The 20,781-nt window shown below is 36.5% G+C and overlaps 1 protein-coding gene across 2 annotated transcripts; it reads right to left on the bottom strand.

Annotated features, from left to right (window-relative positions):
- Nucleotides 1-1,097: 1,097 nt before the first annotated feature.
- On the bottom strand, nt 1,098-10,129 carry GCG (glucagon). Of its 2 annotated transcripts, XM_064585778.1 has the most exons (6): nt 10,002-10,085; nt 6,877-6,977; nt 5,193-5,354; nt 3,392-3,529; nt 1,913-2,056; nt 1,098-1,240 (listed from the first exon to the last, which is right to left on the bottom strand). In XM_064585778.1, the coding sequence occupies exons 2-6, from the start codon at nt 6,966-6,968 to the stop codon at nt 1,234-1,236; spliced, it is 543 nt and encodes a 180-aa protein (XP_064441848.1). In that variant the 5' UTR covers nt 6,969-6,977; nt 10,002-10,085; the 3' UTR covers nt 1,098-1,233. The 2 variants fall into 2 exon arrangements, with proteins under 2 accessions (XP_064441848.1, XP_045723384.1); XM_045867428.2 differs by lacking the exon at nt 1,098-1,240 and having other exon boundaries at nt 1,909-2,056; nt 10,002-10,129.
- Between the last annotated feature and the right edge of the window lie 10,652 nt (nt 10,130-20,781).

Here is a 20,781-nt window from a genome sequence, read left to right on the forward strand (position 1 = left end):
GACCAAAACCATATCGACTATAAATTATCCTCTCTGGCATGAAACTAGAAATCAATAACAGGAGAGCTGAAAAATGTACAAGCATGTGGAAACTAAACCACACATTCCTGAACAACCAATAGATCAAAGAAGAAATCAAAAAGGAAATTAAAAAAAATCATGAAACAAATGGAAATGGAAACACAGCACCCCAAAATGCATGGGATGCTGCAAAGGCAGTTCTTAGAGGGAAGGATAATGCGACAAATGTATATATTGAGAAAATCGAAAGATCTCAAATAAACAACCTAACTTTACATCTCAAGATCCAGAAAAACAAGAACAAAGTAAGCCCGAAGTTGGCAGAAGTAAGGAAAACAAAGATCAGAGTGGAAATAAATGAAATAGAGACCAGAAAAACAATAGAGAGATCAACAAAACTAAGAGCTGTTTTGTTTTCTTTTTTAAGATAAACAAAACTGACTAAGAGCATGTGACTCCTCAGAAGGAGGGAGCTGGTACTTAGCTCCAGAAGAGAGTTGTCTTGTAGCTTTAATATTGCCTGATGATCTATTTTTTTTAAGATAAGCCAGAAGTCAATATATTTATATAAAATACATCAATTTTTCAATGTTGGCCCAAAATGTTAAAGCACTGTGCAGCCATTCAAATCATGAAGCCATGTCTGAGCACTAGATTTGGCTCATGGGCTATGAGCTTAGGAAGAAGGGGTGTTTGGAAGGAGTGGGGTCACGAAGAAGGAGAGAAAACAGACAATGGTAAAGAAGCTTGAAAATTTTATTTATCCACCTTTGATATATTGAAAGCGGAGCACTTTTATGACAAACGTTTTAAGAGGAATGTCTTTCCAGTTTTACCACTGTGGCCACTAGTCCTCCCTTATCCTACCATTACAGTGCAGATATATTGTGATTGAAATAATTTATATGTACAAATTATACCACAGAAAAATAATTTCATTGTTGATGTAAGCAGGTTAGGGTACTTCATCCAAAATAAGAAAATGAGAGAATTCTGCATTTTCATATTTTAAAGTTGGTATTTTAGCAATATTTTGACAATGGTTTATTCCATGTATAATCTTTGGCTACAAAACATTAAAAGAAAATTTATTTATTGGCATGCAAAGCAATATGGTTTCAGAATACACCTCTTAAATTTACAGAACTTAAAATTTCAGATATCCCACGTGGCTGGCAGGTGACGTGAAGATGATGTTGAAGAGTGACATACTTACTTCCTAGAAATTAAAAAAAAAATGGCAGTGATTTAGCATAGCTCTAATACTGAGATGATATAGTTAATTTATCCAGGAAATATTTCAGTAATACACTTTGATAAAACTTGTTTATCCATCTTTTCATCTTACAAATCCCTTAGTCTTTTGAACTCTTCAAACATTTGCATTCAGAGATGACTTACCCTAAAGTCCCCCTATCAAAAATATAAAGTTTATGAATAATTATAAAAAGCATTTATACCTTATCAAGATAAGTGCTTAAGTTTTGGCGTTTAGATTTTTACTACAATGCTTATTACATCCAGTATCTAATACCGTGCATGCTGGTATTTTACTTTGTGCTACAATGTCAACATATATAGATAGCAATTTTTAATGTGACGTTGATATGCGAATGACTTAACATCTCCATGTTTTATTCATATCTGTGTTCCTGATTCCTTGTCCCTTGCTGACACACAGGAAATGTTTTTGGAATAAATGGGTGAATGGAGAAGACTGTAATGGTCAAAAATGAATATAGTAATGTTTTCTTAAACGACTCCTAATTTTGATTATATACCAAGAGACTAAATAAAGACCCTCTCCCCCACATAGGGAACAACCCGTGGCCTGCCTGATGCTATTTATGGAAGTTTTGATGGTTTTCAGAATTAACTAAAGTACAGTCACCTCTCCGTAATTTTGGTCTGAAGCAGCCAGTTTATAAAGTCCCGGGTGGCAAGATCATCAAGAACTGTGTTCATCTCATCAGAAAAAGAGCCATCGGCGTGTCGGCGGCGTAATTCTTCAACAACGGCGACTTCTTCCGGGAAACTGAGAAAAAAGGGGTCAAATGAGTACTTGGTTAAAGGTTTTAAGGTAAGTCCTTGTTGATTGCCTGTCCCTGGTAACTCGCGTGACGATCGCCGAGAAAACAGTTTCTATTTTCCAGGGTCCTACTAGGAAAAAGTCTCACAGAAACCTGCATGTGGGAAAGGGAATGATTTAGGTGGGAAGGAGCAGAGCTGAGATCTGAAACCAAACCTGTGTAGCTTCCTACCCTTTTCAATATTCCAGGCTACTTCGAATGGCAGCGCAGATGTTATTACTGAGACTTAGTTTGTCTACAATTCAGAAAAATGTATTATGTCTCGTAAAACTAGTGATTATTTGAACAGCCCTGCAAAGTGCAGTATGAAGGGATTAAAACTTAGTCTGTGTAACGTTTTCTTTTTGAATGGTTTAGTAGAGCAGAATTTTTGGCATTATGTTAAAGCACTATAAAATATCCTCAAGTATAAGCGACTCTTTTACCATTAGTTTTATCAGTTTGATCATCCATGTTTTAAAAGTCAGCGACAATACTAGTTTCCTTTTGTCTTAAGATCTCTTTAAGTCTCAGTTAGCTTGTTTTAAATCTCACTAAAACAAAACAAACCAGAGTCGAACATGAATTCCCTGCCTCTCATATTTCAAGTGTCAATCAAAATGATCAGGAGAAAATGAGATGGTTCAGGAATCTGTTTGGTTGTGGTAAGTTCCAAGAAAGTCCCAAAAGGCTTTAGCTTCATTTTCAACTTTGACGATTTAGTGCTTGTTTATATGACAGCCCTATTAAAAAATGGGCATATTGTTAAATCGATGGGTGTTTCCACCTACCCGTACTTTGAGTGGCATTTCATTACACATCTTAAGTTTTGTTCCCTTTTGTCTTCATCACGTTTTTACCTGAATCCTGACACACACGTATATGTGATCCTACAGGTAAATATTTACAGTCAGACTTTCAGTTTTCAGTGCTATGTCTTCTTTTTCCTTATCTCTAGTTTTCCCAAGACAGTTCCAGTTTAAGCTTGTCGTCCTGGTACAGTTATCAAAAGCATTCTCTTTGTTATCAACAGTGTCCTGGGTTGACAAATGAATACCCTAATTATAACACTATACTAGAGGATGATTATTAATTATAAATATTATTAATATTTGCTATCAAAAATAAAACAAGATGACTTTTGTAGACTGTCTCCCACCAATTCAAGTTATTTCCTCACTTTGTGAGACTATACTAATTGCTTCTGTAATCCAGATCCATATATAGATAACTGTAGTCTAAGTTTTCAGCATCATGCAAAAAAAAAAAAAAAAAAGTTAAATAAGAATGTACAGACTTACTCTCGCCTTCCCCGGCCTTTCACCAGCCAAGCAATGAATTCCTTGGCAGCTTGGCCTTCCAAATAAGAACTTACATCACTGGTAAAGGTCCCTTCAGCATGTCTCTCAAATTCATCATGACGTTTGGCAATGTTATTCCTGAAAGAAATGTGAAAGTTAAGTTGAAGATCTGTCTCTTTAGCAATATGGTTCTCACCTTTAAGCAGTGCAGCTTTGGGTTCGGGATCCTATGTAGAAGGGGCTTAGGGAGATCTGGGAGATGAGGGTGGCCAGGGGATCAATCTGAAGCTACATGAGTTACCTGGATCCAAGGTTGATGGGACAGGGCTAATAACAATTGAGGCGGCCTCGAGCCCCTCCACTCTACCCAGCACACCCATTTTCGCCTCCCTTGCTTGTCTGTGCCATTGATTATTAAAGCTGCATTTACTTTGGTCTCGATATATGTGGGCTCTGCACTGTGCTGTGCTACTTGCAAGCGAGGCAGCTGTTTGTTATTAGTCCATACGGGGTCAGAGTTAATGGAAATGATTCAGGGGAAAGCAGAGGACTATTTCAAAATATTGTCAAAAGGACCACATGATAATGGATTAAAGGAAATGGGTGATGGGCCAGCCATGAAGAAAGCTGAGAAGAGGACTCCATTTCACCTTCAAGGGTGTGCAGAGAGCTTTGTGTAGGGGATGACCAGCCGCCCTCAGTTTCCCCTACATATATTGCCCCAGAAGGTTGATCGTAAACACACGACAGAAAACCGCCTGGGAAAAAAATTGTTTCCCGTGAGTTTATCACTTGTGGCATTCCCTTTCTAGAAATGAGGACAGTTGTTTTCATTTTCTCAAACTTGTGATTTCCCACGTTTTACCAATGGTCTCATCTGTAGTCCTTGGCAGGGACTTCTCCCAGTGTCTGCTCTGGCCGGGACCGCCATCTTTCCTGCAGCTGTAACTTCCACTTTAAGAACTTTAGGTCAACCACTCTGTCGCTCCTGTTTCTCCTGCTGGCTCTGTTCACTCTCTTGCTCTCACCTCCTCTCTCCCTTCTCTATTCTATCCAGACAAATCTATGCCCTTTTCCTGATTTTTAGATTCCTTTAGCTACTTTGTATGCATAACTCCCTTCCCTTTGTGGGCCACCCTCCAAAGAAATTGTGAAATTCCACCATCTCTGTGAAACCCTTGTGGATGATTTCCTCCAGTAGCCTAGATGTAGCAAAAAACCCAACACTGTCAAAGAAAATCCAACATTAAAATGTATGCCTTATGATAGGCTTGTGTTCTTATTTGCCTTCTTCTCTCTTTATGCTGTGCAGCTAGGCTGTGATTTTAAATGTGTATCTTGGATTGTATTCTACAAGAAAAAGACTGCATCTGTTTCCAGTCCTTACCATGGATTAACTTGGCTAGAGGATACTTTGAATGTGATCACAGTTGTGAGTTTGAACCCTACAAGGGAATGTTGTTGAATTTGCTCTATCTTTTGGTCAGAAATTAGATTCCTAACCTTGCAGGTCCACAGAAGTCAACTTCCGATTTTAAAGGGAAATGGGCCAAGACACAGTTTGGAATATCATTTAAAGTCCATGTCCCATTGGAGGGTGGGTAAGAGGATTGGAGGGGTGGGGGGACATTCAGAGGAATAATACCAAGGATAGCATCACCAACCTTGAAAATCATCAAAGTTGGAAGAGTTTATGGGCATGATTTGATGAGCATGATAAAAAAAAAAGAGAGAGAGAAATTTAAGACATATTTATGTAGTACATTTGTGTGCAACTTTTGGACCAGGTTCAGACCCTTACTTGTTCCTCTTGGTGCTCATCAACCACTGCACGAAATCCTGAGCACGCCTGGAGTCCAGATACTTGCTGTAGTCACTGGTGAATGTGCCCTGAGAATGGCGCTTGTCTTCATTCATCTGATCCGGATCATTGAGTGGGTCTGTCTGAGGAGCTGGGAATGATCTGTGAAGAACAGTAATTGGTGCAAGTAAATTTCTCCTCAAGAGTAGAATCACTTGAACAGCATCTTCTCTACAAAATACAGCACTATATGAAGCTGGAAGGCAGGTGCCTTGAGTATTTCAGTGGGTAGTTCAGAGACACCTTTAGCTTGCCATGGGAATTCCACAGTTTTATTGGAATTGAATACACTCTCATTCTGAATTCTAGTAGTAGATTTTTCAACTGGCTTCTTTTTTTCTGAAATGGATTAAAGAAATCTTTTTTTTTTTTCACTTAATGCATCTACTCATGATTATGCTAATAATGACGAAGAGATCAATATTTTAAAAGAGTAAAACTCTCCACCTCATTTGTTCGTCAGCAGCAGATTTATGTCCCTAATTGTGTTTATGCATATATTAATATAAAGAAGAAGCTCAGTTACCTGGTTATATGGTAGCTAATGGTGGAAGAAAGACAAACACTCAAAGACAAGAATAAGTGCACTTGGTAATTTGAAACTGTATAGTGGATCATATGCATGCCAATAATCAACAGTTGGTTGGCATGGCAAATACGGGGAAATATTCAATGTGATTAATATTCAGAAATAGAAATGAGATACTATTTTTACCTGTCAAATTAGCAAAGATTAAATACAAGGATAGTGTGAGAGAAGTATTTCTATACTGCTGATGGGAGTGTGTATGTGTGTGACTTTTCTGGAAAGCAAGTTGGCAAGATAATATAAAAAATTTAGACTCATTCAAAACCTTTGACATAGTAATTCTACTACTAGAAATCTATCCTTAGAAAATAATAAGAAACGTAGGGGGAAAATGTTATTTGCAGCATTCTTTGTGGGAAAACTTGAAGAATTCTTAAGTGTTCAATAAAAGATGAATAGCTAAGTAAGTATTATACATTTATGAGATGAAATAGTATGCAGCCATTAAAGGGTCGTACATTTAACAGATATTTTTAATGATGTAAGAAAGAACTAACAATATAATGAAAGAGAAAAAACATAGTATCTGGGATATATTTATATACAGTGCACATAAAATACAGGAAAGTAATATGCCAAATTTTAGAATTATGAATAGTTTTCTCTGAATAGTGAAGCTTGAGTACTTGAAAAAATTTTGCATGTTTTTAAAATATTTTCTATCATGAACACATATGACTTTCCCAATTAGCAACTAACCGTTATTTTTTAAAAGGAGTAAAAGAGACACAAAATTGGTATGAATAATTAAAATAATCTACTCTACAATGTGTAATGAACGGATAAATAGGATCAGCTGAAGATTTCAAAGAGCTGTAATTTCCTGTGTAATGGATTTTCAACATTGCCCACCCCTTTGGTTATGAGATAGCACATACTCTGATCTATACTGCAGTAAAGACTTTATCACAATGATACCTTAAACATTTGGAAAAACGTACAGAGTATTTTACTGACACCTAGTCATTATCATAGTTTTTACAGACTCTATTCTAACATTAATGTTATGTTAGTTCAAGTCTAGGGATTGCATACCTGGATTTCTCCTCTGTGTCTTGAAGGGAACGTTGCCAGCTACCTTGTACCAGCATAACAAACAATCCGGCCACAAAGTAAATGCTTTTCATTTTTGCTGCCTGTGGGAACACAGAGTCAGGGTCTGGGGTTGGGGTCAAGGGGGAGGCCAGCAACCATATTTAAACCTGTCAGATTAAATTAGTTCGATTTTGACTAAGTAAATATTACAAATAGAATAAGCTAGTCATCGATTTTACTCTGACAATTTTTCCAGCTTAATTTCAAATAGTAGAGTATATCTTTCCCCAGATTTTGTTTGGTGACAAAAAGGATACAAAAGATATGTTCCCCCAATTAAAAAAAAAAAAGAGGATATGTACCACCAGCTAAGCTTTTTTATTAGTGTAGGACACTTGTGTTAATGATTAGAAGGCTCATTTCCAGACTTGAAATTAAAAATGTCCATGATAAACATTTAAAATATCTACTGTAGATGATATGCTACATATGGTTAGCCTGAATGGCACCTTCCATAATGCCACCCCCTTCACTATCAGTCTGGCTTTCAATTAATAGTCCTCCTCTTCCAAGCATTTACATTATACTGCATTTCAACCATCTTAAAGCAGCCTCAGGCTACAACTTGGCATACCAGCTGTCGGTTCAGATGTATTATTCATTTATATTTTAAATAGTGTAACTTGGTCTAGACTTTGTAATTATAAAGCGACCAACAGATTTGAGGTATTTTAGGGTGCTTTGACCTGTTCTAAATTAAAGGGAAAAATCATTTTAAAGACAAGCAATTTGCAACAAGAACTAATGCTTCTGGCAACTTGAACAATCACAACCAAGAAACTAAGAGATCACTGTCATAAAGAAAATTAACGCTCGCTTCTGAAGTCTTGGAAGTCCCCAGGTTGTTTTATAATTGGACTTAGTCCAGGACATGTCATTCACTGCTACTGACACCCTAGGCCTGGTTGTATGATACACCTGATTGCTTGTCTTCATAGCTCAAGCAGATGCCCTGTGAAGCCATTGGATGCCAAGGACATGATGATGAAGCGTGGATGGGGTGGGGATCAATATGAGTGCGGGGTGGCCACATGCCCCCCAGGGCAAGCTCCTCTATTCACTGCGTGGAAACTTTGCACCCGGTGTTTGTCATGGACTTCTCTCTGCTACTCTCAAGACCAACCGTGTTTACTTTGAGAAGTGGGGAGTTCAATCCAAGTTTGATTATGCTTATCCATAAATAATTTGAATGAATATTTTTAGCACATGGCATTCAGTTTGAAATAGGATTTTACAAACATTATCATTTTAAACTATCAATCTTTTCTTTAACATCCTCGCCATATTTACTATCTGTCTTTGGCACTAAAACATGGAGACCGTAGTACCTGCAGTGGTATTTTCTTTTCTTTCTTTGAAATATTGTCTTTGTGGATTAAGTGGTCAATTCGACAAAGCAGCACAGTAGGAATTACATATTCGCCCTTCTTCATTCATCAGTATTAAGTTACTAATTTGACATTTTGCTCCGCTTCAGTTTATCTAGTCGGCAAACTTTGGAAACTTTGTCATGTTTGCAGACAGTGTCTTCTGATTATAATTTTCAACTGTAAATTCAGGCTTTGGGGAATTAAAAAAAATTAAAGCAAGCATTTCTTTTTAGGGTTACCTTACTTTTAAAAGGTCAGTTTAGTCCTAAATAATTCCTTCTATGCCAAGTTCCAAAAGATTTGACAGTATTTTCTAGTATGTTCTACGGAGGCAGATTTAGAACAGGTGGGATTCTGCCACTGTGGGAACTAACTGAAAGAGAAGCAACTGTATGGAAGTGAATATTTGAAGTCCTCTACAGGCAATAAAATGAGTGCTATTGCAAAAGGAACTGATTTTTTAAAGATTTCTTTTATTCATTTACTGGAAGCCTACGGAATTGTGAAAATTTTAAGAATAAGATTAATTGTTTGAAATCCACTACTGAGAAAGCAAATATTTATGTTATTTTAGGTCAAGCTCCCACTCAGTAAGAGAAGAATTTTAATCACCGCCCCCCCTTCGGTAGTCTAAGGAGAGAATCTGCAGTTTTTTAAGAACCACACATTTCTACGCAAATTTAAAGGAAAATATCATAACAATAGTATTCTTTGTGTAGGAAGTCTTTTAGGAAGATAAACCTTAGACCTCGGCAAGGTGACATTTTATTATATCCCCAAATATATTGGTGTTGTAGGCCAAATAAGTACTTTTCAAACTGGTTGGCTCATTTCCTCTCATAGGTCCTTCCTATGTGGGGCAGAAACACACCACTTTATCATTTTTCCATTGAGGATCTTTATAAAATTGTTCTTTGTCCTTAAGAACTTAAATAGGTACTTTCGAACATCTGTTTTTTTCTAAAGAGATTTACTAAAATTTCATTTCAGAATGTGTACATTTTAGATATATTATTTATTATTATTGGTCTTTAGTACATAGTAAGGAGTTATTAATCTGTGGTTTTACTCAGTTCCATCCAAAGGCTTCCCAGTAATTGACTCTATTTTTCTCTGCACCAGATATGCTATGTCTTGTTTACAAAGAGCTGATTTCATGGACTTCGATTTTTTTTGATAGACTTATCAGAAATTTGAATATTTGAAAGATGATGTTGATTCTGCTCTTTTAGAAAACCATAAGTTTTCATTGGTAAGGAGCAATTGCTGTTATAGCTTCTCTAATGGACACATTTCTACTGAATTTAAAAGGCGCCTTCTGTTCAAAGTAATATACACATTTATCAAACGCAAGGAAAATATTTTTCAAAATGTTACCACTTAAAAATTCAGTTCTCATAACAGTTAAATCTTGTAACAAGGGCATTGATTCGAATCTTTGTTTTTCTTTCTATTTTATATCTTTGCATTGAATTATTTATCCAATTCACTTTTCAGTATCACTCTGTTGAAATAAATATATGTAAATGCATTTTTTTATCACTTTTTCATTTCCATTCTGCCCCTTGAATTATTAGCAATAAGGTATAAGGTGAAAGAACAGGACTTCATTCATCATACTTTGCTTCCTTAAAAATACCTAACTGTACCCCAAACAGGATTTACAGTCTTGCAATCCCTCACTAGTAATCTTACCTTCTGACACCGTGACTGGAACAGAGCAGGTGGAGAGAGAGTGAGCCCTCTTTTCGGACCTCTGGATGTGCTTTGTCCTGAGCTCTGTACTCTACGGCAGAACACACTGCATTTATATACTCTCAGCGTTGTTCAGACTCACAGATATTATGCTGACAATATAAATTTCTCATCTGTAAATAATGAGTTTTTGTTACAAACGATTTCACTCGCCCACTCACTTTGCTCATCCGCATTCTATGCTTATATTGGGTGGGGCCTCTGAGACCAGGAAACTTTTTATTTACTCTCCTGCTTTTTTTTGTTGTTATTGGGAATGGAAAGGGCAGTTTGGAAATTCACCCTTCACTCTCAGTCAGGCATGAAAATCACTTAAATACTCTAAAGTGAATTCTGATGCCGAAGACAAAAAAAACCTTGAAATTACATAGTTCGTGGCTAACCCCACTTTGAGCAGGGCCTCATTTGAGGGTCTTACAAATCCTTCCTTTTGCTGTCTAGTTATGACGACTTTATCTGAATGCAATAATTAGTTAATTCTGTCACCTACCCAAATAATAAACCATTCCCTCAACACACACTTAATAAGAATCTTCTCATCCCCACCCTATGGAATTAATTTGTATTATTTTGGAGGGGAATTTCAAAAAATATCAATTAAGACCTAATGTATCCTGTTGTAGTAAATTGGATTCAGACAGAAAGGATAAAGTAAAATGAGGATTCAAGATAGGTGATGATAATAAGGCAGGGACTAGTATTTCTTTTTTCTTCTAATGGATATATAAAGACTAACTGTGTTGATAAGAGACCCAGGCACTAATTCACAAAAGAACGAATTTGAGGAAAACTCTTGACATGAGATGCATACTGTCACATTTCCTGAGTTTTGTGATCCGTCACTTAGGACTTTAAGGATCTATAGGATTTAGCAGATGTGAGTTTGGCCATCTTAGAGAAAGAAAACAATGCGAAATGACCTGGACAGCCAGCATGAGAACAGTGTCAGTGAATTAGGTTTTGGTCTGGCTGCTATCAACAAACTGGGTGACCATGGTCAAGTCACACACTCTCCTTGTGCCTCAGCTTTTTCACCTGCAAAATGAGAGGATTGGTTACATGACTCTTGTAAGATGAAACTGTGATTCCATATGACAAAATCATTGCAATATCTCCTAGCTAGATTCCAGTATTTGAATACCATCAACTGCATGACAAAGCTGATGACTTGTACGGAAGTAAATCATGGAAGCAACCGGAGAAACATTCCTAGTGAACTTAAACTCTTCAATTGTGGATTGGACCCACTGTTGGATGTAGAGCCAGTTAAAGGAGATCAGTTCTATGTGAAATTGGGAGACCCCAGGAAGAGGGTTTGTGCTGGTGGTTACTGATGGTGATTCAAAGTGTGGTCCAAAAACCGACATCACCTGGGAGCTTACTAGGAATGCAGACTCTTGGGCCCAGGCCCAGACCTACCCAATAAGAATCTGCATTTTACCAAGCTCTCCAAGCAATTCATATGCATATTAAAGTCTGAGAAGTATGGTTGCATAAAATCTATACCTCGTTTTCTTCATCTTCTCCCCAATGCTTGCTGGTATCTTCACCTGAGGATTTCTTCTTAGCACTGCCAGCAGGGGGGGAGAAAGAGCAGAGAAAGGTGGCCTTCCTCAGGACAGTATGGATTAACACTTTTAAATACAGTAATGGCTTGAAAGTGTGGATAAGTTTACTATCGAATTGTTCTTCCCTCTTCCCTCAATCCTCATGAGTATACTGGCTATATTTGTATTAATTGTTTGACATTCAGTTCTATTTTTTCTCTTTGCCTATTTGAATAGATGTCTCTTCACCCCTCTGTGTCTGTCTTCTTTTCAGATGTTATCTGTTTGTGGAGCAGTGCTAAGAGGGGGGCTCTGTGGACGATGTATATAAAGCCCTTAACACAGCACCTGGCTTGGCTCTCTCCCAATATCTTACTACAAAACTTGTTTCCTTCCACTGCACTTGCTTTCTATTATTTCAGAAGGGACTATTCCAAATTCTTTGAGAAATTTCCTCTAGCTTCATCTCCAGCCCACCAACACTGATTCTTGGCAGTCCCCAACACCATTAATAATAAACATTCTGAAAATGCAGAAGCATTCCAAACCTCATTGCACAGAGCACCGTTGTCCTACTTAGCAGGGGCAAAGGAGGCTCCTGAATGGACATCATGTTATCAGACATTAAGGCAAACATCAGTGCAATTGTGGACTTGTGGATCTTCTTCCAAAGACTGTCCCAGCACCAGCCTCCGCTTGGCCTTCAATTCCCATCATTGTAGTTATTTGGTCATTCAGATGTGAGGCAGAGAAAGTGGGGTCCTTGTATTTAAATGATTAGTGTTAAATTGTTTGGAAGAAGGGAAATTCTGGGATATGTCATCTAGAGTTCTCCCGTCAGACTATGGGAGGTATCTGGTGGCTGCCAGGGAGCACTGCATATAATAGCTATGATACACCTTCCTGAAAGATGAATTTGACTTGATATAAGTAATATAAAACATAATTATTATATGGAGTAGTACAAAAATGTGCATCGAGTTTTAAGGTAAAATAAGGTATTTATTCAAAGATTTCTTGCTTTCTTTATGATGCTTAGGACCAGGGATAACTTTTATGGGCTTAAAACCTATGCTGTTACATGAGGCCACATGTTTAGAAGGGACCTGTGCTTGGCTTAATACTCTACTCTGATCATCTTGAAATTCTTAATAACTTTTTTTCTTAAAGATTTTATTTATTTGACAGAGAGAGACACAGCGAGAGAGGGAACACAAGCAGGGGGAGTGGGAGAGGGAGAAGCAGGCTTCCCGCCGAGCAGGGAGCCCCGTGCGGGGCTCGATCCCAGGACCCCGAGATCATGACCTGAGCCGAAGGCAGACGCTTAACGACTAAGCCACCCAGGCGCCCCAGAAATTCTTAATAACTTTTGAACAAGGGCTCTGCATTTTTGTTTTGCATTTGGCCCCACAAATTATGTAATGGGTTCTTCTTAGGACTTCACCTGACAAAATCATGGAGTATAAGATATTTGCATGTTTATTTTCCTCAGCTGCTCAGAGTAGTTGGGTTGAAATGTTTGAGAATGGCAAAGATCACTACACTCTGGTAGCAAGACTATGGACAAGGGGATCTCTCTCGCATTGCTGTTGGGAGTACAACATGTTACAGCATGTTCGGGGGCACAATTTGACAATATTGCAAAATTACAATACCTATAATCCTTGGCCTCATAAGGCTAAAACACCATTCTGAAAGTTTGTCTCAATTTTATTACTACATATATATGTAATGATGGAGGTACAAGGCTCTTCATTGCAGCATTATGTATAATAGTAACAAGTTGGAGCTAATCCAAGGAACCATCAATAGAGCAGGGTTTAGAAAAAACAACGAAGAAGCTTTTTATTCACCAATATAGAAAGACTCTAAGATATGTTGTTAGGTGAAAATCGGGAGGTGATTATGGATATATATAGTAGGCCACCTTTGTGTTAGGAGAGAGAATGGGACAAATATATTTTTATTTAATCATCACTACATTTAAAATAACTGGAAGAATGCACAAGAAACTAATGAAAGCACTTACTTGCAAGAGGCAGTATGGAACAGTGAGGTAGAGAGAAACAGGGTGCCAAGAATACTTCTCAATATATACTTGTTATACTTTGGGGTTTTTTGTCTACTTGATTTAATTATCTATTCAAAATAACAAAAAAATATGATATAAAAAGAAGTGACAGCACAACCACTTTGGGAAGAGGTTAAACTTTAAAGCTAAATGAACAACTACCCTTTGACCTAGTAATTTTACCCAAGAGAAATGAAAACATTTATCTACAAAAGGACTCATACAAAAATGTTCACAGCAGCTTTCGAGCTATCACTAAAACTGGAAACAACAGAAAGTAAAATATTAGACAAGTTGTGGTATGGAATTTACACAGTGGAATACTACTAAACCACGATAACAAAAAAAGAATGAAAAACTGGTACTGGCAGCAATGTGGATGAATTTCACAGATATTGTGCTGAGTGAAAGAAGCTGGACACAAAAACACTGGATACAGTATGAATCCATTTTTAGAAGTTAAAGAACAGGCAAAACTAAGGTTAAAAAATCAGATTCATATAAATTTGATTTATATAAATTTTAGCTAAAAGAAAAAAATTATATAATTTAAAAAGAGAGGGTGCCTGGGTGGTGTGGTCGGTTAAGTGTCCGACTCTTGGTTTCAGCTCAGGTCATGATCTCAGGGTCCTAGGATTGAGCCCTGCATCGGGCTCCTTGCTCAGTGTGGAGGGTGCCTGAGATTCTCTCTCCCCCTCTCTGTCTGCCCCTCCTGCTAAAATAAAATAAATAAATAAATAAATAAATAAATAAATAAATAAATAAATAAGTAGGCAAGCAAGTAAGTAAATAAATAAAAGAAAATCTTAAAAAAATAAAAAGAGCTGTGGTGGAAGAATAAATCATACTAGCATGGCTGGATATTTATAATTGTTGAGTTGGCTGATGAGTAAACAGGGTTTATTATGTGATTCTGCTTATACTGTATAAGTATGAAACTTTCCAAAACAATAAGCTAAATGAAAACTGCAATAAAGTAAGTTGTGGGGTGGGGCATTAGCACCAATTAATCAGTTACTTTGAAAGTTAAAGAGTTTGACCCTTTACCCTGTAGCACAACATCACGTGAAATAATATCCACATTATAGTGGTCCCAGAAGAAGAAGAAGAGAGAAAGGGATAGAAAAATTATTTGAAGAAATAATAGCTGAAAATTTCCCTAAACTGGGGAAGGACACAGACATCCAGCTCCAGAAAGCACAGAGAGTTCTAAAGAAGATGAACCCAAAGAGAGCCACACCAAGAAACGTTATAATGAAACTGTCAAAGTTAAAGAGAGAGATTGAATGTTAAAAGTAGTAAGAAAAAAACAACTTGCTACATATGAGGGAACCCCCGTAAGATGATCAGCTGATATTTCAGCAAAATTTTGTTTTTTTTTACTCCAGAGGGAGTAGCATGATATATTCAAAGTGCTAAAAAGAAATGTTCCATGTACACTAGAAAAGAATATATATTCTGCTGCTTTTGGATGGAATGTTCTGTATATATATATTAAGTCCATCTGGTCTAATATGTCTTTTAAGGCCAATGTTTCCTTATTGCTTCTCTGTCTGGATGATCTATCCATTGATATAAGTGGGGTATTAAAGCCCCCTACTATTATTGCATTGCTGTCCCTTTCACCTTTAAGGCTTGTTAATATTTGCTTTATAGATTTAGGTACTCCTATATTGGGTGAATAAATATTTACAAATGTATATCCTCTTGTTGGATTGACCCCTTTATCATTATGTAATGCCCTTCTTTGTCTTTAATCATAGTCTTTACTTTAAAAATCTCTTTTGTCTAACACAAATATAGCTACACCAGCTTTCTTTTTGCTTCCTTTTGCATGGAATACCCTTTTTCATCCCTTCACTTTCAGTCTGTGTGTGTTGTTAGATCTGATGTGAGTCTTTTGTAGGTAACACATAGATGGGTCTTGTTTGTTTGTTTTGTCCACTCAGCCACTCTGTGCCTTTTAATTGGAAAATTTAGTCCATTTACAATTACTGACAGGAATGTATTTATTATCATTTTGTTGATTGTTTTCTGGCTGTTTTTGTAGTTCCTCTCTGTTTCTTTCTTCTTGTTTTCTTCCCTTGTAGTTTGGTGATTTTCTTTAGTGTTACGTTTGGATTGCTTTCTCATTGTCATTTGTGTATCTACTATAGATTTTTGGTTTGTATGTATGTATAGATTTTTATTTTGTTTCTTAACTAATTATTATACTGATAATTTTACTATTTTCTGTCTTTTAACTTTCATATTAGATTTATAAGTGGCTAATCCACTAACTTTATTAAATATTTGCATTTGCCAGTGAGATCTTTACCTTTATATGTAGTTACTAGTTTGTGCTTTTTCTTTTCAGCTTAAAGAAGTCCCTTTACCATTTCTTGTAAGGTCATTTTAGTGATGATAAACTCTTTTATTTTTTTGCAGAATAGATAATATATTAGGTCAGAAAACAAGTCTCAATAAACTTAACAATATTGAAATTATATCAAACATCTTTTCAGACCACAATGGTATAAAACTAAAAATCAATTAAAGGAAGAAAACTGGAAAAATCACAAATATGTGGAGATTAAACAACATGGTACTGAACAACCAATGGTTCAACAAAGAAATCAAAGGAGAAATTAAAAAAATACCTGGAGACAAATAAAAATAGAAATACAACAGTCCAAAATCTGTGGAATATAGCAAAAACAGTTTTAAGAGGGAAGTTTAAATATAAGCCTACTTCAACAAACAAGAAAAATCTCAAATAAACAGTCTAGCTCTACACCTCAAAGAATTAGAGAAAAAAAGAATAAACAAGGCACAAAGTTAGCAGAAGGAAGGAAATAATAAAGATTAGAGAAGAAATAAATGAAATAGAGACTAAAAAGACAATAAAAAAGATCAATAAAACTAAGAGCTGGTCTTTGAAAAGATAAACAGAATTGACAAAACTTTAACTAGATTCACCAAAGGGAAAAAAAAAAAGAGGGCTCAAAAAAATAAAATCAGAAATGAAAGAGGAGAAGATGTAAGATACTAAAACAAAAATGAAGATACAAATAAATGGAAAGATATTCTATGCTCATGGACTGGTAGAATTAACATGATTAAAATGTTCATAGTATCCAAAGCAATCTACAGGTTCAGTGAAATCCCTATCAAAATTCCAATGGCAGGGCGCCTGGGTGGCTCAGATGGTTAAGCGTCTGCCTTCAGCTCAGGTCATGATCCCAGGGTCCTGGGATCGAGCCCCACGTCGGGCTTCTGGCTCGGCGAGGAGCCTGCTTCTCCCTCTCCCTCTGCCTCTGCCTCTCTCCCTGCTCATGCTTTCTCTCTCTCTCTCTGTATCTCTGTGTCTCAAATGAATAAATAAAATCTTAAAAAAAAAAATTCCAATGGCATTCAAATGGCATTTTTCATAGACCTAGAAGAAATAATTTTAAAATTTGTATGGAACTGTAAATGATTCTGAATAGCCAAAGAAATCTTGAGAAAGAACAAAGCTGGTGATATCATGCTCCCTGATTTCAAACTATACTACAAGACTCTAGTAATCAAACAGTATGGTATTGGCATAAAAAATGATAACATAGATCAATGAAACAGAATAGAGTCCAGAAATAAAATCACGCATATACGGTCAATTAATCTATGACAAAGGAGGCAAAAATATACAAATAATGAAAATACAGTCTCTTCAAGAAATGGTGTTGGAAAACTCAACAGCCACATGCAAAGAATAATACAGGACCACTATCTTACACCATACATGAAAATTAACTCAAAATGAACATAAAACTTGAATGTAAGACCTGAAACCATGAAAATCCTAGAAGAAAACACAAGTGGTAAGCCCCAATATCTTGGCAACAAGTTTTTTTGGATCTGACTCCAAAGGCAAGGGCAACAAAAGCAAAAATAAACAAATAAGACTGCATGGGACTACATCCAACTAAAAAGCTTCTGCATGCTGAGGGAAACCATCAACAAAACAAAAAGGCAACTACTAAATGGGAGAAGATACTTGCAACTCATATGTTAATATTCAAAATATACAAACAACTCACACAACTCAACGAAAGAACAACTCGATTTAAAAAATAGGCAGAGGATCTGAATAGACATTTTTCCAAAGAAGACATACAGATGGTCAATAGGTACATGGAAACATGTTTAACATCACTAATCATCAGGGAAAAGCAAATCAAAACTATAATGAGATATCACCTCACATCTATCAGACTGGCTATTATCAAAAAGGCAAGAAACAACAAGTTTTGGAGAGGATGTGGAGAAAAGGGAACCCTTGTACACTGTTGCTGGGAATGTAAATTAGCGCAGCCACTATGGAAAACAGTACGGAGATTCCTCAAGAAATTAAAAATAGAACCACCATATGATACAGCTATTCCACTTCTGAGTATTTATTCAAAGAGTATGAAAACACTAATTTGAAAACATACATGCACCCCTATGCTGACTATTAGTTACAATAACCAAGATATGGAAAGAATCTAAGTGTCCATTGATAAATGTGTGTATTCCACACACAGTGGAATACACACACACACACACACAATGGAATACTACTCAGCTATAAAAAAAGAAGAAAATCTTGCCATATGCCACAACATGGATGGACTTTCAGGGTATTATACTAAGTGAAACAAGTCAGGTGGAGAGAGCAAATACCATATGATTTCACTTATATGTGAAATCTGAAAAACAAAACAAATGAACAAAGAAAATAAAAACAAACTCACAAATATAGAGATTATATTGGTGATTTTCAGAGGGGGAGGGGATTGGGTTGGGGCAGGCGGAGGAGTGAAGGGGCTCAGTTGTAAGGTAATGGATGGTAACTAGACTTGTGATCACTGTGTAGTGTATACAAATACTGAATTACACTGTTGTACGCTTGAAACTTATATAATGTGAAATACCAATTTAACCTTAAGAAAAAAAAAAGAGTTTGACCCCTTAGTTCCTAAGTATGAGCTAGGTAAAATAAATGTGGTTTGGAGACAGATGGTAGCAACAAAACCTGGAGGTAAAATGGTAGCACAGGACAGGACCTGGATAACAAACACCTGCAGGGAAGGCAGGGCAAGGGAGCCACCATTCACAGGTAAGGAAATGATGATTACAGCTCCCTCCTCCTCTATCTTCTCCCAGGCCTGTCCTGAGGGTATGTATGCCTCTGCTGTGTTACATAAGACTCAGGAGTGACAGATAAAATTGCCTTGAGTTTGAGGTTCCTTTTTGCTTCTCAGCATATGCTACGCTCTTCCTAGATGAGAACAATCTTTTCCACAACAAGGGTCTTCTGAAAATAGGTGTGAGCCTTCAAAAATAAATAAATAAATAGATAGATAAATAAATAAAGTATACTACATGAGAGAAAAGTTCACATTAATTGAGGTTTTTTTTAAGCTTTGGGAAAAAAAAACATATAGTCATTTGACCATAGCCTTTGAAAATGTAAACATTGAGTACATGGAATGTGATAATCAAATGTCTTTACCTGTTTATGAGTGACTTGATGGGCTTGGGCATCCAGGGGCCGTAACGGAAGAACTTCCAGGGATGTTCTGAGTTTGCCAGAGGATGTGAGAAGTATCCTTACTGAGGAACATTGAAGAAACAGTTTGTGACCCATCCATCTGGAAGGATTCAGAGGAATATTCAGTAATAAGATCATCGGACAGTCTTCCTGCCCTGAGGCTCGGAGACCCTGTAGAGAGCCCCCGCTCACAAGTCTGAGCGGGGGACTGTGTCGCATCATGGCTTTGCATACATTGATTTTATCTTTTGCTGGATCCCTGGTATAATGAGATGTTTAAAATTGTTCTAAGTTTCAGTTGTTATTTTTATTCATAAAGGGAACAAGAAAGAGAAAGAAAACAAAATCACATTTGTACAAAATAATCTTATCTCATAATTTATAAGCAGAATATATATTTATATGTATAAATACATATATATCATTGAATACATGTGTTATGCTTCTATTTTTCGCATATTGTAGCTATAAAAAACAAACCATATGTCATTACATTTATCCAACCTCTTGCTCATCTGGAAAGACTTTTTTCTTCAAGCTTCTAAGAGTCTTTAATGTGAACCAATTAAAACATTGCAATTTTTCAAAGGCTTCTGTAAAAGAAAGTAAGTTCAGCCATTAGAAAATTAAAATTTGAAATCTGTATCCTAAAAATATGCATAGAATGCAAAATGGAGTTATAAACACTTTTTTCTATCCATTATGCCTTATAAGCAGACTTGTCCCCTGCCTGAAACTTGCTCAGTGCTGCCAATTCACATTTTATCTGATGTATTGTAAAGATATGCCCTGTTTTTGGTGATACTAAAATAATAAAATCAGAGTGGAGGATAATTTACAAAGCCCTCTAGGCTATTATCCTATTTTAAAATGAAGTTTTATTTACTTTATTACAATTTGTTGTTTAGCTATTTTATTCTTCAATCACAAAGAATTAATATTTACAATTTCTTTTTATAAGAAATTACCAAAAATAATTTGTTTCTGTGCCTAGAAACAGTTCTATGACCCAGAAGTCTTCAGTACTGTGTTCTAATCCTGACTCTTTCTTGGTGAAAAAGAAATCATTTCTTTGTTGGCACATTATCAGAGGAAGTAAAGACTGATTTTTTACTTTTACTTTAATGAAAATCTTCTTGTCTTCACAGAGCCTACCAGAGTATTGATAGTGGATGCTTTCTAATGCTGCAGAAAGATGAATTCTCCCCATGTCATAGATCTGGTGCACGATCACTAGTATCCTTCTCTCTAAACACTGATCTGCTAAACTCTGGAAGTGAAAGACCCTGGCTCTTACACCTTTTTTGGGCATCTTTCCTCTCAACACTAGGCACAATGCATAGCAAAAAAGGGGATTCAATGCTATCTCAAAATTTGGTTTGATTTCTTAAGCACATTAAAAACATCTAATGTTTTGGGCACCTGGGTGGCTCAGATGGTTAAGCGTCTGCTTTCGGCTCAGGTCATGATCCCAGGGTCCTGGGATCAAGTCCTGCATCTCTCCCTCTGCCTCTGCCTCTCTCTCTCTCTCCCTGTCTCTCATGAATA

The sequence above is a fragment of the Mirounga angustirostris genome, unplaced genomic scaffold (assembly GCF_029215605.1).
Source record: "Mirounga angustirostris isolate CCGP_5_RB_7025 unplaced genomic scaffold, mMirAng1.0.hap1 SCAF_3, whole genome shotgun sequence".
NCBI lineage: Eukaryota > Metazoa > Chordata > Mammalia > Carnivora > Phocidae > Mirounga > Mirounga angustirostris.